The sequence below is a fragment of the Pseudophryne corroboree genome, chromosome 1 (genome assembly GCF_028390025.1).
Source record: "Pseudophryne corroboree isolate aPseCor3 chromosome 1, aPseCor3.hap2, whole genome shotgun sequence".
Lineage (NCBI taxonomy): Eukaryota > Metazoa > Chordata > Amphibia > Anura > Myobatrachidae > Pseudophryne > Pseudophryne corroboree.
The window spans coordinates 424,699,235-424,726,958 of record NC_086444.1 but is presented as its reverse complement, the minus strand read 5'-3'; the positions used below and the strand labels follow the sequence as shown (position 1 = coordinate 424,726,958).

At 43.7% G+C, this 27,724-nt stretch overlaps 1 protein-coding gene across 6 annotated transcripts in view; it reads right to left on the bottom strand.

The window, feature by feature from the left end:
- MORC2 (MORC family CW-type zinc finger 2) overlaps positions 1–27,724 on the bottom strand; it is a 343,405-nt gene that overhangs the window by 145,205 nt on the left and 170,476 nt on the right. For all 6 annotated transcript variants that reach the window (XM_063913415.1, XM_063913413.1, XM_063913411.1 and 3 more), the window contains exon 13: positions 10,695–10,780. In XM_063913415.1, the coding sequence (XP_063769485.1) occupies positions 10,695–10,780 (86 nt within the window). The remainder of the gene's footprint in view (positions 1–10,694; positions 10,781–27,724) is intronic.

Sequence of the window (27,724 nt, the reverse complement as noted above, 5' to 3'; positions counted from 1 at the left end):
AAAAAAAAAAAAACCCTGACCAATGCTATAACAAACATTTGCAAAGAGGTTCTAAATAAAGTTATAACTATCATTATAAACACCCAGATTAGGAATTTTTTCTTCATTAACTTCTACCATGTTAAATGCAGCAAGACAAAGTTATAATTTAGGTAATCTAGACATAAAACATCATAACTGCAGATAGCAGTCACAACTAAATTTAAAGAATATGATTGCTATGTAAAAACAATAAAAAAAATAATAATATATATTATATTACACACACACACACACACACACACACACACACACACACACACATATATATATATATATATATATACACACACACACACACATACATTATATATATATATATATATATATATATACATATATACATATACACACACATATACACATACATACATATATACAAAATCTCCAAACTCCGGCACTCACTGGGAACCATAGAACAATATATACCTGGTGCCATCTTCACAAAAAGCCTAAGGCTGTGTATCTTATATCCTCCAATGGCGGCACTCAGGAAAGTAAAGAAGACTCATGCACAAGCTTGTTTAGGCAACGTTTCAGCGCTTCCTTGCGCTTTTATCAAACACTGCCAATATTGTTGGCAGATGGCGATGTGGCTTCGAGTACCGCCTTGATTGTTTAAATAAGCCACCGTGGTGGCATTGTCTGACCGTACTTGAGCCGGCCTGTTCTGTACCAGAGGCAGGGCGAGAGTCATTGAACACCACACGCAACTCCAGAACGTTTATTGGGAAAAGTGATCCCTCCTTGGTCCAGCGACCCTGAAGAGAGAGTGTTGCGCCAACACCGCACCCCATCCCCTCAAACTGGCGTTCATTTTCAGCAGGACCCAGTCGGGGATCCAGAAGGGACGGCCTCTGTTTAACTGCTGGTCCTGTAGCTACCAGGTCAGCGACAGACGATCCTCCGGAGTCAAAGTGATCATGTGAGATCTGATCCAACAAGGTAGGCCATCCCACTTGGAAAGTATTAATCTCTGCAGAGGGCAGGAGTAAAACTGAGCGTACTCTACCATGTCGAATGCAGACACCATCAGGCCAAGTACTTGCATCGCCGAGTGTATCGACACTCTGGGGCAACAAAGGAAGCATCTTATCCTGTCTTGAAGTCTCAGAACTTTTTCTGGAGACAGAAACAGTCGCTGTGTGTGTCCAGGAGTGCCCCCAGGTGCACCATGCTCTAAGCTGGGACCAGCGAGGATTTCTTCCAATTGATGAGCCGCCCGTGGCCTTGTAGGAAGCGTACCATCAGTTGTAGATGACTGAGGAGGACATCGTGGGAGTTTGCCAGAATCAGCAAGTAGTCCAGATATGGCAGGATCCCGACTCCCTGGCGACGAAGATGGGCCGTCATTACGGCCATGACCTTGGTGAAGATCCGAGGAGCCGTAGCCAGTCCAAATGGCAGAGCCTGGAACGGATAGTGAAGGTTGCCATTAGCAAACCACAGACACTACGGATGCGACATGGCAATAGGTATATGCAGGTACGCATCATGTACATCCAGGGATACCAGATAGTCTCCGGGTTCCATAGCCAGTACACTAGAGCGCAGTGTTTCCATATGGAACTTGGACACTCTCACAAACTTGTTCAGTGTTTTGAGGTTGAGAATAGGCCGGAAAGACCCATTGGGTTTCGGAACTAGAAACAGGGTCGAGTAGTGACCTCTGCCTCTCTGGGACAGAGGTACCGGCACTACCACTCTTGTATTCAGGAGAGAACTCACAACCTTTTGCAGAGCTTGAGCCTTTAACGGATCCGAAGTGATAACCGTGGTACAAAACTGGCAAGGGGGACGTCTCTTGAAGGAGACTGCGTACCTGTGAGAGACAACTTCCAGCACCCATGCGTCGGATGTGGTTTTTAGCCAGACCTGGGTGAACTGCAGAAGTCGGCATCCCACCCTGGGGCCCACCCAGTCATGCGGCAGGCTTGCTTAGAAAGCTTTTCAGGGCTGCTCAGTGCAGCTCCCATGTTAAGTGAGTGCCTGGAGGAGGGATTATAGAGGAGGCCCCAATGCATACTGGGACAGCCTAAAAGCTTTAGCCTGTTGGCACCTCTGGATCAAGATCCACTCTACACCCCAATGTTTCCCTGTGGAAACCAATGTAACCTGCTGCAGAAATGTGAAACCTGTAGAAGTTGATGAAGGTGTGTGCAGAGGATAACATAGACACCCTGCACAGTTTCTCCATTGAAGCACTCTGCCAAGCTGTCCTGGATGTGCCTACTGACTTAGAGTAGAATGGGCTTTTACCAAGTCTGGAACTGGCTTGTTGGCCAAAAACGTTTGCCTGCTCGATAACAGATTTAATCCAACGTGCCACCTTCTGCTTTATTGCATTTCAGCCCCTGGTGTGGATATAGTAGCGCACAAAAAGCAAATCTGAATTGTAAGAGGTGAGAGATTAGTGCAGACCCAATTAGAGCCTCCTCTGAAAGAGAAGGTACCAGAATTTCCAGGTTGGTATGGAATATAGAAACCAGCTACGGACGAAAACCCAATATGGTGTGGAGGATCGGAAAAGGGGATTTATGAGACAAGGCACTTAAATATCAGACATTCACTACGCAAGAAAAAGCTAACATTACAAAGGATCGACTGGATGATACTGAAGAACCTATAAAACAGGAATCAAATCCCATGGGGCCAACGGGAAAGAAAAAGGTGACTCAAAAGTGAAGCACTCCATATAGGAAGGTCTGTACAGCTGGCATAAATGCAATCCTCAGCTACAAAAAAACGAAAGGGCAGAGACCTGAACCTTGAGAGAAGAAAGAGACCCAAGTCCAAGCTCGATTACAAAAAGGATATGACCCTGTACAGGCAGAAGACTGCCGGATCCAGCTTACAGCCTTAACACCATGCAAAATAGGCTTGATACACCCGATTATAGGCTCTTGTGGACACCGACTTCCTGGCATAAAGTACAGAGCACACCAAATAGTCTGAAAAAAGAAAGTTTCAAGAGCCACTGCATCAAAGCCAGGTGAGTAAGATCCAGGTATAGGCACGGGCACAGAAGATCTGGCCTGAAAAGCAGGCATCAAGCAGAAGCCACAGGACCTTCAAAAATCTGCGTACCAGTGTCTAGTGTTCGGAGCCATTAGAATGACCATTCCGCCCTGTTGCAGCAGCATGACCACACATAACTAAGTAAGCAGTTCCAGGTCCTGATGTAGAAGCCTCATGTAACAAGTGGTTTCAGGTGCCGGTGTAGGAGCCTGGTGGTGGCAGTGCGTTTAATAGAAACGACAAGCTGCGCTGTGTGTGTGTATGTTTTAAAAGGTTAGCTGCTCAGTTTGAGAATTGCTGAATAAATAAGAATTTACTCACCGGTAATTCTGTTTCTCGTAGTCCGTAGTGGATGCTGGGAACTCCGTAAGGACCATGGGGAATAGCGGGCTCCGAAGGAGGCTGGGCACTCTAGAAAGATCTTAGACTACCTGGTGTGCACTGGCTCCTCCCACTATGACCCTCCTCCAAGCCTCAGTTAGGTACTGTGCCCGGACGAGCGTACACAATAAGGAAGGATTTTGAATCCCGGGTAAGACTCATACCAGCCACACCAATCACACCGTACAACTCGTGATATGAAACACAGTTAACAGTATGAAACAATAGAGCCTCTCAACAGATGGCTCAACAATAACCCGATTTAGTTAACAATAACTATGTACAAGTATTGCAGAGAAACCGCACTTGGGATGGGCGCCCAGCATCCACTACGGACTACGAGAAACAGAATTACCGGTGAGTAAATTCTTATTTTCTCTAACGTCCTAGTGGATGCTGGGAACTCCGTAAGGACCATGGGGATTATACCAAAGCTCCCAAACGGGCGGGAGAGTGCGGATGACTCTGCAGCACCGAATGAGAGAACTCCAGGTCCTCCTCAGCCAGGGTATCAAATTTGTAGAATTTTGCAAACGTGTTTGCCCCTGACCAAGTAGCTGCTCGGCAAAGTTGTAAAGCCGAGACCCCTCGGGCAGCCGCCCAAGATGAGCCCACCTTCCTTGTGGAATGGGCATTGACAGATTTTGGCTGTGGCAGGCCTGCCACAGTATGTGCAAGCTGAATTGTACTACAAATCCAACGAGCAATAGTCTGCTTAGAAGCAGGAGCACCCAGCTTGTTGGGTGCATACAGGATAAACAGCGAGTCAGATTTTCTGACTCCAGCCGTCCTGGAAACATATTTTCAGGGCCCTGACAACGTCTAGCAACTTGGAGTCCTCCAAATCCTTAGTAGCCGCAGGCACCACAATAGGCTGGTTCAGGTGAAACGCTGACACCACCTTAGGGAGAAACTGGGGACGAGTCCTCAATTCTGCCCTATCCATATGGAAAATCAGATAAGGGCTTTTACATGATAAAGCCGCCAACTCTGACACTCGCCTGGCTGAAGCCAAGGCCAATAACATGACCACTTTCCACGTGAGATATTTCAGATCCACGGTTTTTAGTGGCTCAAACCAATGTGATTTTAAGAAACTCAACATCACGTTGAGATCCCAAGGTGCCACAGGAGGCACAAATGGGGGCTGAATATGCAGCACTCCTTTCACAAATGTCTGAACTTCAGGTACTGAAGCTAGTTCTTTTTGAAAGAAAATCGACAGAGCCGAGATCTGTACCTTAATGGAGCCCAGTTTTAGGCCCATATTCACTCCTGCTTGCAGGAAATGCAGAAATCGACCTAGTTGAAATTCCTCTGTTGGGGCCTTTTTGGCCTCGCACCATGCAACATATTTCCGCCATATGCGGTGATAATGCTTTGCCGTAACATCTTTCCTGGCTTTAATAAGCGTAGGAATGACTTCCTCCGGAATGCCCTTTTCCTTCAGGATCCGGCGTTCAACCGCCATGCCGTCAAACGCAGCCGCGGTAAGTCTTGGAACAGACAGGGGCCCTGCTGCAGCAGGTCCTGTCTGAGCGGCAGAGACCACGGGTCCTCTGAGATCATCTCTTGAAGTTCCGGGTACCACGCTCTTCTCGGCCAATCCGGAACCACGAGAATTGTGTTTACTCCTCGCTTTCTTATTATTCTCAATACCTTTGGTATGAGAGGTAGAGGAGGGAACACATAAACTGACCGGTACACCCACGGTGTCACTAGAGCGTCCACAGCTATCGCCTGAGGGTCCCTTGACCTGGCGCAATACTTCTCTAGTTTTTTGTTTAGGCGGGACGCCATCATGTCCACCTGTGGACGACCCCATTGATTTACAATCATTTGGAAGACTTCTGGATGAAGTCCCCACTCTCCCGGGTGGAGGTCGTGCCTGCTGAGAAAGTCTGCTTCCCAGTTGTCCACTCCCGGGATGAACACTGCTGACAGTGCTAGTACATGATTCTCCGCCCATCGGAGAATTTTTGTGGCTTCTGCCATCGCCGTCCTGCTTCGATTCACATGGGCGACTGCCGTGATGTTGTCTGACTGGATCAGCACCGGCTGGTGTAGGAGCAGGGATTTTGCTTGACTTAGGGCATTGTAAATGGCCCTTAGTTCCAGAATATTTATGTGAAGGGCAGTCTCCTGACTTGACCATAGTCCTTGGAAATTTCTTCCCTTTGTGACTGCCCCCCAGCCTCGTAGGCTGGCATCCGTGGTCACCAGGACCCAGTCATGTATGCCGAATCTGCGGCCCTCCAGAAGATGAGCACTGTGCAGCCACCACAGAAGAGACACCCTGGTTCGTGGAGACAGGGTTATTAAACGATGCATCTGAAGATGCGATCCGGACCACTTGTCCAACAGGTCCCACTGAAAAATCCTGGCATGGAACCTGCCGAATGGAATTGCTTCGTAAGAAGCTACCATCTTTCCCAGGACCCGCGTGCAGTGATGCACCGATACCTGTTTTGGTTTTAGGAGGTCTCTGACTAGAGAAGACAACTCCCTGGCTTTCTCCTCCGGGAGAAACACTTTTTTCTGGGCCGTGTCCAGAATCATTCCCAGGAACATTAGACGTGTCGTGGGGACCAGCTGTGACTTTGGGATATTCAGAATCCAGCCGTGCTGGCTCAGCACTTCCTGAGATAGTGCTACTCCCACTAACAACTGTTCCTTGGATCGTGCCTTTATTAGGAGATCGTCCAAGTATGGGATAATTAAAACTCCCTTTTTTCGAAGGAGTATCATCATTTCCACCATAACCTTGGTAAATACCCTCGGTGCCGTGGAGAGTCCAAACGGCAGCGTCTGGAATTGGTAATGGCAGTCCTGTACCACAAATCTGAGGTACTCCTGGTGAGAATTGTAAATGGGGACATGCAGGTAAGCATCCTTGATGTCCAGGGATACCATGTAATCCCCCTCGTCCAGGCTTGCAATAACCGCCCTGAGCGATTCCATCTTGAACTTGAATTTTTTTATGTATGTGTTCAAGGATTTCAAATTTAAAATGGGTCTCACCGAACCGTCCGGTTTCGGCACCACAAATAGTGTGGAATAGTAACCCCGGCCTTGTTGAAGTAGGGGTACCTTGATTATCACCTGCTGGGAATACAGCTTGTGAATCGCTGCTAGCACCGCCTCCCTGTCTGAGGGAGCAATCGGCAAGGCGGATTTTAGGAAACGGCGGGGTGGAGTCGCCTCGAATTCCAGCCTGTATCCCTGAGATACTATTTGAAGGATCCAGGGATCCACCTGTGAGCGGGCCCACTGATAGCTGAAATTCCTGAGGCGGGCCCCCACCGTACCTGGCTCCGCCTGTGAAGCCCCACCGTCATGCGGCGGACTTGGAAGAGGAAGCGAGGGAGGACTTTTGTTCCTGGGAACCTGCTGTTTGCTGCAGCCTTTTTCCCCTGCCTCTGCCTCTTGACAGAAAAGACCCTCCTTTTCCCCGCTTGTTTTTCTGGGACCGAAAGGACTGAACCTGATAAAATGGCGCCTTCTTAGGCTGTGAGGGGACATGGGGTAAAAATGCTGACTTCCCAGACGTTGCTGTGGAAACTAGGTCGGAGAGACCATCCCCAAATAATTCCTCCCCCTTATAAGGCAAGACTTCCATGTGCCTTTTGGAATTTGCATCTCCAGTCCACTGGCGAGTCCATAAGCATCTCCTAGCAGAGATAGATAATGCACTTATTTTAGATGCCAGCCGGCAGATTTCCCTCTGTGCATCTCTCATGTATAAGACTGAGTCTTTGATATGGTCAATTGTTAGCAGGATCGTGTCTGTCTAACGTGTCAATATTTTCTGACAGTTTATCTGACCACGCAGCGGCAGCACTGCACATCCATGCTGACGCAATAGCTGGTCTGAGTATAATGCCTGAGTGTGTATATACAGACTTCAGGATCGCCTCCTGCTTTCTATCAGCAGGTTCCTTAAGGGCGGCCGTATCCTGGGACGGTAGTGCCACCTTTTTAGACAAACGTGTAAGCGCTTTATCCACCCTCGGGGGTGTTTCCCAACGTAACCTATCCTCTGGCGGGAAAGGGAACGCCATTAGTAGCTTCTTAGGAATTACCAATTTCTTATCAGGGGAAGCCCACGCTTCTTCACACACTTCATTTAATTCATCTGACGGGGGAAAAACTACAGGTAGTTTTTTCTCCCCAAACATAATACCCTTTTTTGTGGTACCTGGATGTAAATCAGAAATATTTAACACCTCTTTCATTGCCTCAATCATGCAGTGAATGGCCTTAACGGGCATTAAATTTGACTCATCGTCGTCGACACTGGTGTCAGTATCCGTGTCGACATCTACTTGTGCCACCTGAGATAACGGGCGTTTCAGAGCCCCTGATGACTTTTGAGACACCTGGACAGGCACGAGCTGAATACTCGGATGTCCCACAGTCGGCATGTCGTCAAATTTTTTATGTAAGGAGTCTATACGTGCACTCATTTCCTGCCATAATACCATCCACTCAGGTGTCTGACCCCCAGGGGGTGACATCCCTGCTAAAGGCATCTGCTCCCCCTTCACATCATTATCCTCCTCAAACATGTCGACACAGCCGTACCGACACACTCCACACACACAGGGAATGCTCAAATAGAGGACAGGACCCACAAAAGCCCTTTGGGGGGACAGAGTAAGAGTATGCCAGCACACACCAGAGCGCTATATATATACAGGGACTAACTGAATTATGTCCCTAATAGCTGCTTTTTATATAATATACTGTATACAGTGCCAATTTTAATGCCCCCCCTCTCTTTTCCCTCTTACTGTACTGTAGAATTGCAGGGAAGAGCCAGGGAGCTTCCTTCCAGCCGAGCTGTGAGGGAAAAATGGCGCCAGTGTGCTGAGGAGATAGGCTCCGCCCCTTTTTCGCGGCCTATTCTCCCGCTTTTTATGGGATTCTGGCAGGGGTATTTACCTCATATATAGCCCTAGGGGCTATATATTGAGGTATTTTAGCCAGCCAAGGTGTTTTTATTGCTGCCTCAGGGCGCCCCCCCCCAGCGCCCTGCACCCTCAGTGACCGGAGTGTGAAGTGTGTATGAGGAGCAATGGCGCACAGCTGCAGTGCTGTGCGCTACCTTGGTGAAGACAGGATGTCTTCATGCCGCCGATTTTCCGGACCATCTTCTTGCTTCTGGCTCTGTAAGGGGGACGGCGGCGCGGCTCCGGGACCGAACATCAAGGCTGGGCCTGCGGTCGATCCCTCTGGAGCTAATGGTGTCCAGTAGCCTAAGAAGCCCAATCCGGCTGCAAGCAGGCGAGTTCGCTTCTTCTCCCCTTAGTCCCTCGCTGCAGTGAGCCTGTTGCCAGCAGGTCTCACTGAAAATAACAAATTCTAAGACTATAACTTTCTAAGAGCTCAGGAGAGCCCCTAGTGTGCATCCAACCTCGGCCGGGCACGAAATCTAACTGAGGCTTGGAGGAGGGTCATAGTGGGAGGAGCCAGTGCACACCAGGTAGTCTAAGATCTTTCTAGAGTGCCCAGCCTCCTTCGGAGCCCGCTATTCCCCATGGTCCTTACGGAGTTCCCAGCATCCACTAGGACGTTCGAGAAATTAAAATTGTTTCAGTATCTACTGTGAGATTTTTTGGTGCAATTTCCTCCTCTTCTCCCTCTTTTTCTGATAAATGATTGCTTCCCTGTGCCCCAGACGGTGTCTAAAAAAAATAATCAGCAACTGTTTGGTCTTCGTCATCCGAAGAACCAAACATAAGTTTCATTACTGAATACAATGGAAATCGCAAGACAGTGGAATAAATCTTACGGAAGCATTGGCACGTTCTAGCACTAGACGAAGATCTAAAGAAGATGATACCTTCGGTACTGAAGATCATTTATAAAAAAGCACGGACCTTGAAACAAGATTTAACAAAAAGCTATGTACTGATAGAAACAACAAAAGATACAGAAAGGAAAGGCTTCTACTTCTGTTTGAATTGTGTGGGATGTAGGAATAACAAAGGGACAACAAAACCAAAAAAAGAATTTCAATCAAATCAAACGAAGAAAAAATATGAAATCAAAGATCATATAACAATGCTCTTGTGGCATTCAATATGTAGGACAAACGCAAAAAAAAATGAAAGTAAGAGTTGCGGAACATATAAGCAATATAAAAGGAGTAACAACCCATAGTGTTGGAATGTCATCAGAAAAATCCAAAAGGACTAAAATTCATAGGAATCCAAAAGGTGAAACAAGATTAGAGAGGAGGAAGTCTGGCAAACTCCTTGAAGAAAATAGAAACACGTTGGATATATTTTTTAAAAACTTTACAACCACACGGCATGAATATCGACTTCAAGTTAAACCCTTTTCTTAGAAATAAATATAACATACAAATTATTTACACACAATCATCAATTGATAATTTTTAAACATTATTTTTATCTTTATTCCATACATCTTTTCTTTTTTTAAAGCACAATTTTATGACATTGTTTTATTCCTCATATAATATGAGGTTCCCACCTTTTTGTGAGACTTCCTGTCTCCAAACTACCGTTTTTTAATATGGATCTTAATAAAGTTGTACTTGAATAGAACCTTTAAATAAGAACTTGGACCACTGGGCACCTAACCTTGACAAAGCAGCACAGAGCTATGAAACACGCTGGAGCCTATGAGACAGGTCAGCGAACAGCAGCGCTTCACTACCAGCGATCCCCAGCAAGTGGCGTCTGACGTCATCATCAGCTGCCACGGCCGCAGTGGTCAAAGCGGTCAGCCGCTACACAACCGGGATCCCGATAAGCTCTGAAGCGAGTGGAATCGGGAATAAGAAAACAGAGGACACCATATGCTAGGATAAAATCAGGGATAGATTTAATGGGACTGTGAGCAATTTACCTGCTGGAGAATAATACCCGCACACTTAAAAAATACCTCAAAAGAGAGCTATAAGCATTATTTTTTTATTATTTTAAATGTCTATCTTTTTGTGCGTTAAAATTTATTTTTCACAACGCTTGTTATTTTAATTATGGTGGCAGTGCGTTAACTGCCCACAATGCATTGCGAGGAGTTTGTAACAGGTGGTTACTGGGATTGCAAGAAAATCCCTATACTCTAGGAGTAGTAAAGCAATACCACCCAGGTTGCTCTAGTAAGAGTAACCTCTACAAAAATTGTTACTACCTGGTGCACGGAGGTCATTTGTATTTTATCATTGTTATCCATCAATAATAAAACTACTGGGGGTAGATTCTTTCACTGTCTATACTTGCCTCTGCTTTGCTTCTTTAATTCGCCTCTTCACATCTGCCTCCCGGCGAGTAGTAATTGCAGCATTCTGCACCTGTCTAAGAGACGCCTGGGGAAAAAAAAACACTATTAAAAAGTGTATAACACAAAAAATAAATGTTAAAAGTCCATATAAGTAAAGGTGCATACACACGGAGCGATATAACTGAGCGATTTTGACTATATAGTCAAAATCGCTCAGAAAGTTAGTGCATATCTCTCCATGTGTACACAGCCAGCGATAGCGATGCGCGTCCCCGCCAGGTCGCTATCGCTGCTAAAAATAGACTGTGCAGGCAAGCCAATTTTGGCTATGTCGCTGGGAAAGAAAAAGCATCCCCTTGCTTGAATGAGTTAGCCAAAATCGCCCATAGCCAAAATCGCTGGTAAAGTTAGTCAGAATCTTCTACTGCCAGTTCAAGGGAAATCTCTCAGTCAAAATCTCTCATAGTCAAAATCTCTCCGTGTGTATGCACCTTAAGAGATGTCCAGGTCCACTAAAGTGAAGACTTTTAACACTTTTCTATATTTTCAGTTATAGTCCTGAGAATGGGGAACTAGAGCAGTACTGTGTGAGATCATGAAGGTATGTATGTGATAAAGCAAATAATCATAGCCGTAAGTGTTTTGACAAAATATAGCAACCCTTTACTCTGGATTCATAGGTAGACACTGTACCCTTTGCATACTGTAAAGTGTTCAACTAGTGGACACTCAGTTATTTTCATAACCAGACAAAGAATACAAACTCATTTATTTAACTTTGTATACTCACAAGAGGAGATTAAGGTTTACAGTGGATTTGTATTATTCTAAGGGGGGCAGGGAAACCTGGGAACATGCCAAAGCTATCCTATTGGACACTGAACACTCAGATGAAGGGCACAGCATCTTATGCCGCAAACTGACATATTTAACTACAAACACACTGAATGTTACATTTGTAAGAGTATGTTCCAAAAAACCAAAAGGCTGCCTGATACAGCTAAATCTTTGGACCGAACCTCCCCACAATGTGCTAATAGACCAGGTAGACTAGTCCTTCAGAATATACAGAATGACTTTCTGCCACAATGTAGACATGGCAAATGAAATCATTGAACCCATGATCAATTCTTGTTTTGGTGTACGGAAAAAACTTTTGTAGACATGAGAATACCCCAAAAAGCTTTTTTTAATATCGGGCATGCTTGTGACATCTATTTAAGAATACTCAAATTATAATATCTGGATTTAAATAGAACTTTGAAACCACCATAGGTTGAAAAAATTGCAACGTAGGAAAAATATGATACACCTGCAGTTTCCTTGTCAGAATGGAATTGAATCTTTGTGAACATTTTAGTAAAAGTAAAGAGAGGAGGGTACTTCCACCTTTAAACTATGGCAGCTAGAGGCACTACTGAAATATGACGGGAACGAGTCTGTGAGGAGGGGTGCACAGGGGGTCAGTACATAAAGCTCTCTCCTTGTCCATCCAGGAATTAGTTCCAGTTGAAGAGCCCTATCAAGGAGAGGAGTGAAGAGAGGTTTCATGGAATGCGCGGACAGACTAAACACCAACATTAGGATGGATTATACGGAATTGAGCAATTTTCAGTGGTTTACATTTCCATTTATAAGCGGATTAGACTAAGGAACAGTACGGAAAAGGGATTTTTTGTCACTCACAGTTGAATACTTTTTTTCTTAAAGCAGGCTGGGGGACACTGGACCATGGGATTGCATGTTGGGGCTGGAGTTGGCACTTTAACTGTAGCACTAAATTCTAAGCTCCTCCTACCTGCAACCCATAATGCCAGTACTTCTTTAAACAATAAAACAAACTAGTGGAGAAAAAACTGTCAAGAACCAAAAACCCAGCACCACTGAGCGTGAGGGAGGGAATGCAATGTCTTCCAGCCTGCTTAAGAGAAATGGATTCAACGGTAAGTGACCAAACATCCAATTTTCTCTTGCAGAATGGCAGGGGAAACTAGACCATGGGACGATCAACAGCTGCACCAAGGGGAGGGAACGTTCGGGCTGCCCGACCAGAGAACTGTACGAACAAAGTGGGACACTGGAGGCAAAAATCAGGATTTTGGTACTTACCGATAAATCCCTTTCTCCGATTCCACAGGGGCCACTGGAGCGTAGTTACAATGGAAATAGTAGGCAGTAATTGGGAGCTGGCACTTTAAAATTCTCACACTGTGGCTAGCTCCTCCCCTATCATCTCCCCTCCAAGCCAGTCTACGTAAAACTGTGCCCGATGAGAGATGGAATAAACAAACCTTAAGGTAGAGGAGGTTAATGACGCCCTGTAAACCAGGATAAACCAAACTAAATCTGGAACAGAAAAAGGGGGGGTATACAGCGCTAATTGACACAATATATTCCAAAAAAATATATATTATTTAATGGTTTAAAAATTTAAAATGCAAAAATTATACAATTTAATAAATAATAATCTGAAATATGTCTCAATATTGACTTCAGGTGGACTTGAATTTCTATTATTGCTGATACCAAAAATATATAACACTCATCAGGATAATATCAACCAATATATAAACAGCCATAAATAGGGACCAGAATTGGAGTTATTCATCCAATTGGATGTGATTACCGAGTCTGTGTTCCGTTTAAAGAGGGCTCCCTTGGAATACAAGTCCGTATGGCAACGGCAACAATTGTTGGGGTCCTGGTTCACAGATCTTTCGGAACTCCGTGTTCCAATAAGTGGATTCTCCTGTAGTTTGTAATGGGCAATGGCAATGCCTGTAGGAGTCCTGGTTCACGGATGTAGCAGATAGCAAGGTCCAGACTGTAGATGATGGTATGGTGATGGTGTTGGTCAGCAAATGTCCACACAGGTCTCAACCTAACATGTTTCGCTGCTCCAGGCAGCTTTTTCAAAGGTGATATGCCATTGAGACTGGTAACCCTTTTATAGGGGAAGTGATGCAGACATTGGAGACAGCTGGTGTTTAATTATTATGCTATATACATTACTAAAAATAATACAAAAATAAAACTAATAATTAGTGCTTATATTGGGAAATCATTTTTAATCAATAATTTGTAAAAACGAAGCTGGAGACCTGAGAAATAGCTGTTAGTGTTATTTATTTATCTATTTCAATTCCGATCATGTGATCTCTAGTTTGTAGCAACCAATAAGAAAATGTGTATCTGTCATGTGAGAGGGTCACATGTTTTACTAACCAGGAAATGTCTGAGGTGAAAACTTATATACATTCCTGGTTTCAGTTGGAACGCATGAGATTCCGATCATGTGACCGGACATCGGTCCTGGTTTCAGTTGGAACGCATGGAGTTCCGATCACGTGACCGGACATCGGTCACGTGATTGCGTTCTCGTGTTGTAGTACACTACACTTCTCGTATCTATTTAACGAGTTAGGCCAGAGTAATTTTTAAATAAGTGGTGGGACTTCCGTGTCTTGTGATCGGACTTATGCCGATCGTATGATTGGGGTCACGTGTCTTAGAGTTAAAATGCGAATGGCTGAGAAAATGGTTGCTATGTTACAGTGAGACACATTAAAAGTATCTGGAGATATAATAGCGAGAGATATTTAATAAATAATATCTATCTGTATACTATTTAAAATGCTTTTGTGCATAAACATATATAGAGTATGAAAATAAATATAAACTTACGACAGAGGAATATCAAGGAATAAGACAATGACTGCATGCCGATTGGGGACCATATCAAGGTCAATTCTTTTGGCACAGTAAAGATGAACTAGATGTATTTAATTTGTTTAGATGTAATAAACTTACTGTTATTCTGTGATTGCAAAAGATCACTTACATAGTAAATCCCAAGTTTATTTAAGACTTAATGTCAAAATATACATCACGGACCAGATGGTTCAGTCAATAGGATACTGCATAATTTTTATATATATGGGTATTACATAGATGCTATTTCTTAGGCATCAGAATTATTTTCAATCAATGTGTTGATTGATTTATATTTGTGTTTTAGTTATAATTTTAGTATTTTAATTTTTTAAAATTTTAATCTTAATCTTTATTATTATTATTTTTTTTTTTTGTGTGTTGTTTTAGTTTTTGATCTTTAATCATTAATATTTCATAAAATAATAGTCATAATAATAAAAAGTGAATAAGGTGAAATAATATATAGTAATTATTCCTATTCTATAACGAGGACTAGAACCACTACAACTAGATCAATATAAAATAATTTTTATTATTATAATATGGTATTAAGTTCTAATGCTTCGTTAAGACCTTCAGGATGTAAGGAGTTTAATTGGAATGTCCAATATATCTCTTGTTTGCAGAGTTTTCCAAATCTGTCCCCTCCTCTCTTGGTAATAGGAACATGTTCAAGGCCAATAATTTTTAAGCTTTCAGGATTCCCCTGATGATGTTTAGTGAAGTGTCTTGGAATGCTGTGATTAGTTAATCTATTGAGGATATTTCTTCTATGTTCAGTGAAACGGGTTTTCAACGCTCTTGTGGTCCGGCCCACATATAGTAAATTGCACCCACATATTAAGACATATATTACCCAGCTCGTATCACACGTGATAAAGCTGGTGATACTAATATCTCTATCTGTAATAATTCTGGGCAGTTTGATAGTTTTATTCAATGCATGTTTACATGTGATGCATTTGTTCTTACTGCATTTATAGAATCCTATTTGTTTTGGGAACCAGGAAATCACATTCTTAGGGGCCAATTGTACATTTGAAGGATTTTTTAAGAAACTAGGGGCCAAATATGAACCCAAAGAGCGGTTTCTTTTAAAGATAAACCGGGGTTTGGATGGTAAAAGATCCTTCAAGATTGTATCGTATCTAAGGATGTTATAATTATTATTAATTATTTGTTTGATTTCATTAGAACAATTATTGAATGTAGAGATAAAGGATAATTCATGTTGTTGAGAATTCTGTTTGGGCTTAGATTTTGTTTGGAGGAGTTGATTCCTATCCATTTTGTTTACTTCCTCTAATGCTTTAAGCAATAGTTCCTTCGGGTAGCCTCTGTTTTCAAAGGCTGTCAGCATATCGGATGCTTGCTTAAGGAAGACAGAGTCAGAAGAACAATTTCTCCTTATACGCATAAGTTGGCCTTTTGGGATGTTAGTCTTCCATGGGATCTAATGGGCACTTTTATAGTGTAGGTATGCATTGCTTCCTACTTCTTTAGTATGGTTAGAGGTTTGGATACAACCTTCTATAATATTAAGGGTCACATCCAGGAAGGAAATATGTGAAGAGTGATAGGAGTGGGTGAAAGTTAAATTAAACTCATTGGCATTGAGAAAGGTGACAAAGTTGAGTGCTGACTGTGAATCCCCATCCCAAATAAAGAATAGATCGTCTATGTAACGGCCATAGAAAACCAGGTGTGCGCCATGGCCGCCCCCCCACACGAGGCGGTCTTCGACCGCTCCCATATAGAGGTTGGCGTACCCAGGCGCAAACCTGGTTCCCATGGCCGTTCCCATGACTTGGAGAAAAAAAGTGTTGGAGAAAAGAAAATAATTGTGCTGGAGAATGAATGAGATAGAATCAATGATGAATTGTCTATGTCTCTCAGTGAGGTCTCCATCTTGATCTAGTTTTTCTCTTATTACTTGAACACCCAAAGTGTGTGGAATATTAGAGTAAAGACTCTGTACGTCCAGAGTAAGGAAGGCATAAGTTGGTTTCCATTGGATATTTTGAATTAATTGTAAAAAATGTGTAGTATCTCGTATGTGGGACCTCAACTGAGAGACCCGGGGTTGAAGAAAACTGTCAACATAGGCAGACAAATTGGATGTGAGGGAATTTATGCCTGAAATAATGGGGCGACCTGGGGGTGAAGTGAGGGACTTGTGAATTTTTGGAAGATAGTAATAAATGGGAATGGTGGGGAACGGGGGAAATAAAAATCTATATTCCTCCCTGGATATGACCCCTTCTTCTACTGCTTCGTGGAGTAAATTTTCTAAATCTGAAGAGAATAAGGTGGATGGATCCTTTGGCAATTTTTTGTAAAAGTTCTCATCTTCTAATTGTCTAGTGGCCTCTTTCATATAATCTGCTCTATCCTGTATAACAAGTCCGCCGCCTTTATCGGCTTCCTTAATAACTAATGAGGTATCTTTTACTAACTTATTTAGGGCTTTCTGCTCCTGTTTCTTAAGATTGCTTCTTATCCGACTATTGTTTTTGGTGTTTCGTGTACACATAGTTCTAAAGTTGTCTAGTGTGGTCCTATAAAAGCACTCCATATTACTGCTTTTAGATGTAATAGGAAAAAAGTCTGATTTTACTTTAAAATGGTCTCTGTTGATGTCAAAAAGTTTTAGAACGGGGATAGGGGATGAGGTCTCTTTTTGATTCTCTTGATGTAGTTCATCAAGAATTCTAAGTATTGGGTCATCGGTTTCATCTAAAAGAATCGGAGACAGGTGTGGTTCAATTTTCTCCAGACTCTTCTGTGCAAAAAATCTCTTTCTGCACAAGGTTCGTATGAATCTATTTAGATCTACAAACAGATTGAAGATGTTGGGTTCCGCTGTAGGGGAAAATTTTAGACCCTTTTGTAACAGAGATATTTCGTCCTTATTTAGTACTTTACTAGATAAATTAAAGATGCCTATGGGATTTAAAGTTTCTGTTTTGTTAAGCTGAGTTCTTAGTTTCTTATGTTTCTCTTTTTTCCCGCCCCGTCGAAGACCGCCTCGTGTGGGGGGGCGGCCATGGCGCACACCTGGTTTTCTATGGCCGTTACATAGACGATCTATTCTTTATTTGGGATGGGGATTCACAGTCAGCACTCAACTTTGTCACCTTTCTCAATGCCAATGAGTTTAATTTAACTTTCACCCACTCCTATCACTCTTCACATATTTCCTTCCTGGATGTGACCCTTAATATTATAGAAGGTTGTATCCAAACCTCTAACCATACTAAAGAAGTAGGAAGCAATGCATACCTACACTATAAAAGTGCCCATTACATCCCATGGAAGACTAACATCCCAAAAGGCCAACTTATGCGTATAAGGAGAAATTGTTCTTCTGACTCTGTCTTCCTTAAGCAAGCATCCGATATGCTGACAGCCTTTGAAAACAGAGGCTACCCGAAGGAAATATTGCTTAAAGCATTAGAGGAAGTAAACAAAATGGATAGGAATCAACTCCTCCAAACAAAATCTAAGCCCAAACAGAATTCTCAACAACATGAATTATCCTTTATCTCTACATTCAATAATTGTTCTAATGAAATCAAACAAATAATTAATAATAATTATAACATCCTTAGATACGATACAATCTTGAAGGATCTTTTACCATCCAAACCCCGGTTTATCTTTAAAAGAAACCGCTCTTTGGGTTCATATTTGGCCCCTAGTTTCTTAAAAAATCCTTCAAATGTACAATTGGCCCCTAAGAATGTGAGTTCCTGGTTCCCAAAACAAATAGGATTCTATAAATGCAGTAAGAACAAATGCATCACATGTAAACATGCATTGAATAAAACTATCAAACTGCCCAGAATTATTACAGATAGAGATATTAGTATCACCAGCTTTATCACGTGTGATACGAGCTGGGTAATATATGTCTTAATATGTGGGTGCAATTTACTATATGTGGGCCGGACCACAAGAGCGTTGAAAACCCGTTTCACTGAACATAGAAGAAATATCCTCAATAGATTAACTAATCACAGCATTCCAAGACACTTCACTAAACATCATCAGGGGAATCCTGAAAGCTTAAAAATTATTGGCCTTGAACATGTTCCTATTACCAAGAGAGGAGGGGACAGATTTGGAAAACTCTGCAAACAAGAGATATATTGGACATTCCAATTAAACTCCTTACATCCTGAAGGTCTTAACGAAGCATTAGAACTTAATACCATATTATAATAATAAAAATTCTTTTATATTGCTCTAGTTGTAGTGGTTCTAGTCCTCGTTATAGAATAGGAATAATTACTATATATTATTTCACCTTATTCACTTTTTATTATTATGACTATTATTTTATGAAATATTAATGATTAAAGATCAAAAACTAAAACACAAAAAAAATAATAATAATAATAATAATAATAATAATAATAATAATAAAGATTAAGATTAAAATTTTAAAAAATTAAAATACTAAAATTATAACTAAAACACAAATATAAATCAATCAACACATTGATTGAAAATAATTCTGATGCCTAAGAAATAGCATCTATGTAATACCCATATATATAAAAATTATGCAGTATCCTATTGACTGAACCATCTGGTCCGTGATGTATATTTTGACATTAAGTCTTAAATAAACTTGGGATTTACTATGTAAGTGATCTTTTGCAATCACAGAATAACAGTAAGTTTATTACATCTAAACAAATTAAATACATCTAGTTCATCTTTACTGTGCCAAAAGAATTGACCTTGATATGGTCCCCAATCGGCATGCAGTCATTGTCTTATTCCTTGATATTCCTCTGTCGTAAGTTTATATTTATTTTCATACTCTATATATGTTTATGCACAAAAGCATTTTAAATAGTATACAGATAGATATTATTTATTAAATATCTCTCGATATTATATCTCCAGATACTTTTAATGTGTCTCACTGTAACATAGCAACCATTTTCTCAGCCATTCGCATTTTAACTCTAAGACACGTGACCCCAATCATACGATCGGCATAAGTCCGATCACAAGACACGGAAGTCCCACCACTTATTTAAAAATTACTCTGGCCTAACTCGTTAAATAGATACGAGAAGTGTAGTGTACTACAACACGAGAACGCAATCACGTGACCGATGTCCGGTCACGTGATCGGAACTCCATGCGTTCCAACTGAAACCAGGACCGATGTCCGGTCACATGATCGGAATCTCATGCGTTCCAACTGAAACCAGGAATGTATATAAGTTTTCACCTCAGACATTTCCTGGTTAGTAAAACATGTGACCCTCTCACATGACAGATACACATTTTCTTATTGGTTGCTACAAACTAGAGATCACATGATCGGAATTGAAATAGATAAATAAATAACACTAACAGCTATTTCTCAGGTCTCCAGCTTCGTTTTTACAAATTATTGATTAAAAATGATTTCCCAATATAAGCACTAATTATTAGTTTTATTTTTGTATTATTTTTAGTAATGTATATAGCATAATAATTAAACACCAGCTGTCTCCAATGTCTACATCACTTCCCCTATAAAAGGGTTACCAGTCTCAATGGCATATCACCTTTGAAAAAGCTGCCTGGAGCAGCGAAACATGTTAGGTTGAGACCTGTGTGGACATTTGCTGACCAACACCATCACCATACCATCATCTACAGTCTGGACCTTGCTATCTGCTACATCCGTGAACCAGGACTCCTACAGGCATTGCCATTGCCCATTACAAACTACAGGAGAATCCACTTATTGGAACACGGAGTTCCGAAAGATCTGTGAACCAGGACCCCAACAATTGTTGCCGTTGCCATACGGACTTGTATTCCAAGGGAGCCCTCTTTAAACGGAACACAGACTCGGTAATCACATCCAATTGGATGAATAACTCCAATTCTGGTCCCTATTTATGACTGTTTATATATTGGTTGATATTATCCTGATGAGTGTTATATATTTTTGGTATCAGCAATAATAGAAATTCAAGTCCACCTGAAGTCAATATTGAGACATATTTCAGATTATTATTTATTAAATTGTATAATTTTTGCATTTTAAATTTTTAAACCATTAAATAATATATATTTTTTTGGAATATATTGTGTCAATTAGCGCTGTATACCCCCCCTTTTTCCTTCCTTGTTATCAAAGGGTTTGACTACCCCTAATTAATCAGCTGCTAGGAGAAGCATACTCATCACAGCGCCTGTATATATACTTGCTATATATAACCCTCTAAATCTGGAACAGAACCTGACAAAAACCAGGCTAGCCTGTACTCAACAAGCAGTTATATATTGATCTGCAAACCTTTAAGCAAAAAACAAGGAGGAACAGCGCTGGGCGGGCGTCCAGTGGCCCCTGTGGAATCGGAGAAAGGGATTTATCGGTAAGTACCAAAATCCTGATTTCTCCTTCATCCACTAGGGGCCACTGGAGCGTAGTTACAATGGGGACGTCCCAGAGCTCCCAAAAACGGGTGGGAGAGCGCTGAGAGTCCTGTAAAAACTGCTCGGCCAAACTGTGATGCAGAGGCCGCAAAATTGTCAAACTTGTAGAATTTGACAAAACGAATGTCGGTCCGACCAAGTAGCCGCCCGACAAACCATTTATGGAGACCCCACGGGCAGCCGCCCCCGAAGGTCTTACAACGCGCATAAAGTGCGCTGAAATGGAAAACGGAGGCTTCCTAGCAACCGCCAAGAAGACTGTCTGATGGTCAGATGTATCCAACGTCCCAGCGTATGCTGGGACCCCGGCTATTTAGCACGGGAGCATCATACAGCACAAAGAAGAAAAACACTTCGTCGAATAGCCGAAGACCTCTGTAGAGAGTCGGCGAGCCCTGACAACATTCATAGAGGACCAAAAAACACTAGTGTCAGATTTATCTGAAAAATGGACATTCCCTCTGGAAGAAACGACCGCCGAGACCGAAGCTCAGCCGGGGGAGTTGCCAATAGAGTACTCCCTGAAAAAGAGGCCGAACTGACGGCCGCTAGGCTAATCTCTTTTGGAAGAAAACCGAAAAAGGCAGATACCTAAAATTCCGGTCAGTGTGGTTTGAAGCGCAGCTGAGCAAAACCTCCCAGAGAAACCAAAGATGACGGCTGAATGGTAACTGAAAAAAGGGGAAAACCCCTTTTATGCTTATTATGTCCCATACAGTTTTCCAAAAGTGGCAAAAGCGAGAAGAGATAACAGGCTTCTGAAATCGAGGCCCAGTAGGCCTAACCGAACTAGGGAACTCCTCCCTTCTGAGGTCTCGAGAACAGTCACACGGTTAAACGAGACCAGTGTAAGATTGAACAAAGAAAAAGGACCCTGTTGAAGTAGACAGTCCAGTCGAGGTAGGAGCCAAGGCTCCTCTACTGACAACAGGCGTATCTGTATCTTCAAGTCATGCGTGGCCCAACCAGAGCCACCGAGAGGGCTAGCACACATAATCCCCTCCTGTGTTACCGAACATGAGGTAGAAATCAAAAAGGGAGGCAGGATAGAATAACCAGAAAACTCCCCGGAGCCCTGAGGGCCTCCTCGGCTACTGCCGTCCGAGCTCACGTCCGAGAGTAGTAAAGGGTTAAGAGTCAGTCAGAACGCCCTGAGGTCGATCCGAAATCTCCGTCCACAGCGGACCAGCTGACAAAACTCCGGGGAATGTTTCCTCACCCGGGAGTCTGACCTGGTGGCTTGACCTTTTTGGAAAGAAGATTGTTGTCCCCCGCTCAGAGAGGAATGTTGTCCCCCGCTCAGAGAGGAATGTAGGCGACCACTCATTGCGTCGCAACTTGACAGAAGGAATAGAGTACCTGGTGCCGAGGAAGGAAAAAAAAAAATCCTCTGACGGACCGTGTTGAGAAACGTCTACGAGGAGCATAAATTGGATCTGTGTTGAACCAGAAGCTCCTGGATCCTCCGGATATTCAGAAGCCACCTAATGTACAGAGTGGGAAAGTAGCAGTAGATTGTCCCATTAGGGAACCAACGTCACCTACTGCCCTTGAAAAAGAGTTATTCTGTGATCTTCCTGAACTCTGTGGGAGCGGAAGAGAGACCGAAAGGAAAGGACTGACAGTGAAAATGAGAATCCTGTAATGCGAATCTGAGAAAAGCCCGTCCAGCGGAAATGAGTAAACAGGCATCTCTGAAGACAAGGGACGCGTAAAACTCCCTTTCTTGTTCAAACTAGCAATCACAGACTGAAAGGATTCTAAGGCCAGAATAGGCCTGGCCGAGCCAACTGGCTTCGGAACGTGAGAAGAAAACAAAGGCCTGAGAACTGTCCCGATTCAAATTATATGTGAAAAACAGGGATCAACACCCTTTGCGGTTAGAAGCATATGGAGCGCCGCCTGCAGTATGACTCTCTTGTCATCGTAAATCGGCCGACCCCTGCCGAGGGACTCCTGAGATGGTTGTACTCCAAAATCTAGTTTGTAACCGCCCAAGCCTTCTCAGTTCTTCCCGCAGGACCACCGACCTGCGCCTACCCTGGGACCCTCCAGGTGGTAGGAAAGTCTGACCTGTAGTGGGTTTATAGGATGACCTAAAATCAGACTGGACCGAGGATGCTGAACCTCTGCTTCAGCCTTTTACCCTGAGATCCCCTGGCGACTGAGATATCGCCCGTGTGGAGTCGAAAGTTTGAAGGGGCACGGAAAAATCTAAAGGAAAGACCGGTAAAGGTCTGTCCTGGAGCTGGGGCAGTATTAGGAGAAAGCAAAGTGGACTTACCTCCCATGGTTCAAGAAATCCTGCAAAAAGATCCTTCCCCTGAACCATCTGCCCCGTAGGATTACATGTTCACCTGTCACTGTCGCAGACCCAGAGGTCGTCGGGTTAAGACAGCCCAAGCGAAAATGCAGGGTCCGAGTCTGCAGACGTGGAGACCTCCAAAGATCATAAAGCAGAATCCTGATTCGGACCTGTACCAAAGTATCAGTTTATCCTGATGCGACTTATCCCGTAACCTAGAGGACAATTGTTCCACAACCTACCTGCTCCGGACAAGATAGAACCGCGCTGCCGTATATGTCTTTGATGGATCCCTGAGCAAGGCTGCCTCAGGAAAACAGCAGCTTGTTGGACCGGCGATACATCGAGGGGTATACCCTAGAGAGGTTCTGATACCATCTCCTGCCGTCTGCGGGGAAAGGATAGGAAAAACAAACATTGTTTGATACCTGATATTGTGTATTCGGGTGTCTGCCGGCCGCCTACCGGAGCCTGCCCAGCTCATCCGAGACTGGACCAGTCGCTGTCATTTCGTCATTGGCGTCGAACCCCGATGGACTTGACGTGTCCGCCTCCTTTACCTGCAGTACCAGACGAACTGCTGTATAATGCACCTGGATATTCTGAGACACAGGTTCAGACTCCACAGAGAAAAGACATCATCAGTATTGTAACATGGAATGTTAGCAAGGTTCCCTTAGAAACCGGGAGAGGTGAAATGACGTACAAGGTCTCTGGTTAATAGTGACATTACCTGTATAATCTGAGCTGTTCAAACAGGAGTGTTCTGCAGGTGCGTGGAGGGCTAAGCAGATGGCTCCACCGCATACTTCACACCTAAGAGGGAATTCTTTGACTATCCCAGGTGAGACCAACGAAAGGAGAAAAGGTGGGTTAAATAAACACAGCCCTATGTAAGGTCTGCACTATAATGTGTAGTGACCAACACGATTCAAATAAACTTTCTGGAGCAGCGGAGACCTGAACCAGTAGCGCTGCGCTGTGGGACAGGAGTCTTAGCCCTAGGCTATAGGAGCTCCCCTTAAAGTTTTTCAAACCCTGGTCCCCCTGTACAGATACCCGCTACTAGCATACTGAGCAGCAGCGCTATTTGTCTGATGCCTTACACACATTTCTCAAATTACAAATAGCATTAGTAACTAGTGACACCAAGGAATAATAAAGGGAAGGTAACACCCCGCCCTGTATGTAGTGTACCGCTAATTTAGGTGCACCAGATGTTTCTCGGAGGTTCCGCTGGCTTTTCAAAATGGTGACCAGACTGCGAGAAAAGATGGGGGAAAATGTTATGTGGTAAGGAGGTATTTTGTTATTAGAAAACATTGCGGAAATGGTTTGTTTTATCCTAAGGATGTATGTGGACACATCTGTACAAACTACACACAGCTAGGGCCACGGTGGGAACCAAACCCACGACCTCCAATGCCGCAAAGCAGCAATGCCAACCACTACACCATCCGCACTGCCCTATATACGGTATTGTATGCATATATCTATATACATACCTCCACACATATACATATTCATACATACATATCTATATATCTATATATATATATATCTATATATATATATATATATATATATATATACACACCCACAGTGAATCCAACCGTGTATGTGAACCCACTAGGGTAGATAAATACTGTGCCTGAGTAGATACTGTCTATTTGAACCTAATAGTATTTGTAGGGTAAAGCACAGTAGATTTTAAATCAGTAATGAGATGAGCCCCAGCTCCTGTAATAGAGCAGGCTCCATGTATGAAATGTCTGGCAGAGGACTCTCCTGCCGGGAGGAATGGCTGACAAAGTCAGATATTACCAATATGTCAGCAACTCCCTGCACAGAAACACTAAAAACCCCCCTGAAACAGGATTTGTGCCTAGAGGCAGTGAACGCTGCGATCCGCCGCCGGGAGCCCGCTGAGCAAAGCGGGAATAGCCTTCACCCCCACATCCTACCTTTATCCTCCCTGAACAGCCCGGAGAGGGAAGGGAGCTTGCAGCGGCCGGGAAGCGGTATGACAGTGAAGCGGCGGTTCTGTAGCGGCCGGGGGACGGAGAGCGCTTAACCCGCCGAACAGAGCGGGAGTTAGCTCCGCCCCCCCCCGCTTCGGCGCCAAATTCAAACCTGCTCTACAGTAAGCGGGAAGCGCCCTGTATCTCCCCGTCCGCTTGTATGCTGCGGCCGGGGAGCGGACAGTCCATTACACAACACTGACATAAGATAAAGGCGGCAACTATAAAAGGCAACCAGCCTTGTAACTTACATTTCACTGTTCTGTATCCCCCGGCTGCCTTCTGCTGCAGCCGGGTAGTTAAGAGCGCTGAGCCCGTCTACAGAGCGGGCTGAAGCTCCGCCCCCCATATAATGGCGCCAAGTTCAAATTAGTAAGCGCCTTTGATGCACTCCAGCCTTCTATGACTGGAGATACATATGTTGAAAACTGAATCTGTAAAAGCATACATCAGTCTGGAGGGGGGGATGTTTGTACTCACCACTTTAGGCGTACTCTGTTCGACCCCGCGGCCCCGACACGCGCCGCACGCAGCGGTGTCCGGCCGGAATCCTCTGTGATGGAGTGGCCCCGACACGCGCCGCACGCAGCGGTGTCCGGCCACATTTGATACTCACCGCTGCCCTGCTGCCGGAATCTTCTGCTGGATGGAGTGGCCGCGACACGCGCCGCACGCAGCGGTGTCCGCCAACTCAGGAGAGCTCAGTGTCTCCCTCAACCGGGGCCCATCCCGAGCCGCACGCAGCTGCGATGGGACCCCGCCGGCAGCTCCCGCGGTGCAGACTGGCAGTGGCAGAGCTGCCAGTCTGTGTGTGTAAGTAAGAAAAAATAAAATAATAAAGAAAAAATAAAAATTCTTCAGCTAAACCCAAGTGAACCAGCTCACATCGGGCACTAACTAAGACTGGCTTGGAGGGGAGATAGTAGGGGAGGAGCTAGCCACAGTGTGAGAATTTTAAAGTGCCAGCTCCCAATTACTGCCTACTATTTCCATTGTAACTACGCTCCAGTGGCCCCTAGTGGATGAAGGAGAAACATGAAAATGGCAAAAATGAGCAAACATGTGGACAGAGGACCAGGTAGTTGCAAGACAGACTTGCTCCGCCGAAGCCCCGAGTCACACTGCCCAGGAGGTCGCCATTGTTCTAGTGAAATGTGCTTACACTCGCTCTGGTGCCGGTCGCCCACCACTAGAATAGGCTCAAGTGATGACCGAGCGGATCCATTGCGCAATGGCCTGTTTTGTAGCTGCCCAACATCTTTGTGTCTGTGAATCTGTGCGTCGGACAGAAATCTTGTCCAAGTAAATCTGCAGAGCTTGGACTACGTCTAGCAGACCCAGAACTTCCAGGTGTTGGGAGGAAAAACCAGAAAGACAATTTCCTGTTTTGAGTGGAAAGCTGAAACAACTTTCTTTTGGAACATGGGAACCATACGGAGAAACTCTCAAATTGCCATGGAAGACAAAAGGTGGCTTCCAAGACAAACCCCCAACTCAAAAACACTTCGAGTTGAGGCAACAACAATAAGGAAAGACCAGCTTCCAAATAACGAACGGAAGATCCGCTGAATCTAAAGGCTTAAGTGGAGCATGTTTGAGAGCTGATAGGACCAGATTAAGATCCCATGGTGTAACAGGCAGATGAAACGGTGGTTGAATACTCATCACACCCTTTAAAACGGTTCGGACCTCTGGAAGAAGGGCCAAACACAGCTGGAAATAAATTGACAGGGCTAAAAGCTGTACTGTCAAATAATTAAGCTTTAAACCGGCCTTCAAAACCTCCTGGAGGAAGGCCAAGAAACGAGAGAGGCGAAACCCTTCTCTGTTCACACCACAAGATGTAGAGAATTTTCCATACTCTGTGGAAAATGTGTGACTAAACCGGTTTTCGGACTCTCAGCATAGTATGGACTATTGAGAGCGAAAAATCTTTAGCTTTTAAAAGCTTGGCTGTGTGTATAAGTTGTATATGAAACATAAATACATTCTGTGCTTAGACTTGGGTCCCATCGCCATGATATCTCCTTTATGGTATGCATTTATTCCAAAATACGGAAAAACTAAAAAATCCTTTTGGTCCCAACATTTTGGATTTGGGATACTCAATCTGCCTTGTCTATATTAATCTGTACTACTAACTATATGCACCTCACGTTTACTGCATATCTTGCCACCTGTGTTCTCCCAAAATAAACATCTTCTTGTATTCATTGCAATCACCTGAACTTTGAGATTTTGCTGCACTCCTGGGGAAAATCATAACAGTTATAGCAGGTCTAGTCGAAATGGAAGACGCCACCTGGAACCTACAGACATTTTGAGACTGTTGGTGTACCACAATCTGGGCGTCCAATCTGGAGCCACTAAGATTAGACACCTGTTGATCCTTGACGCACTTGAGTACCCGAACCAACATTGGGGTAGTTGTAAACAGATACTCTATAGAGGAAAAGCCCATGGAACCATCATGGTATCCACTGTGAAAGCCAACATGTCCCTGGATCTTGTACAAAACTGTGGAACCTTGAAGTTA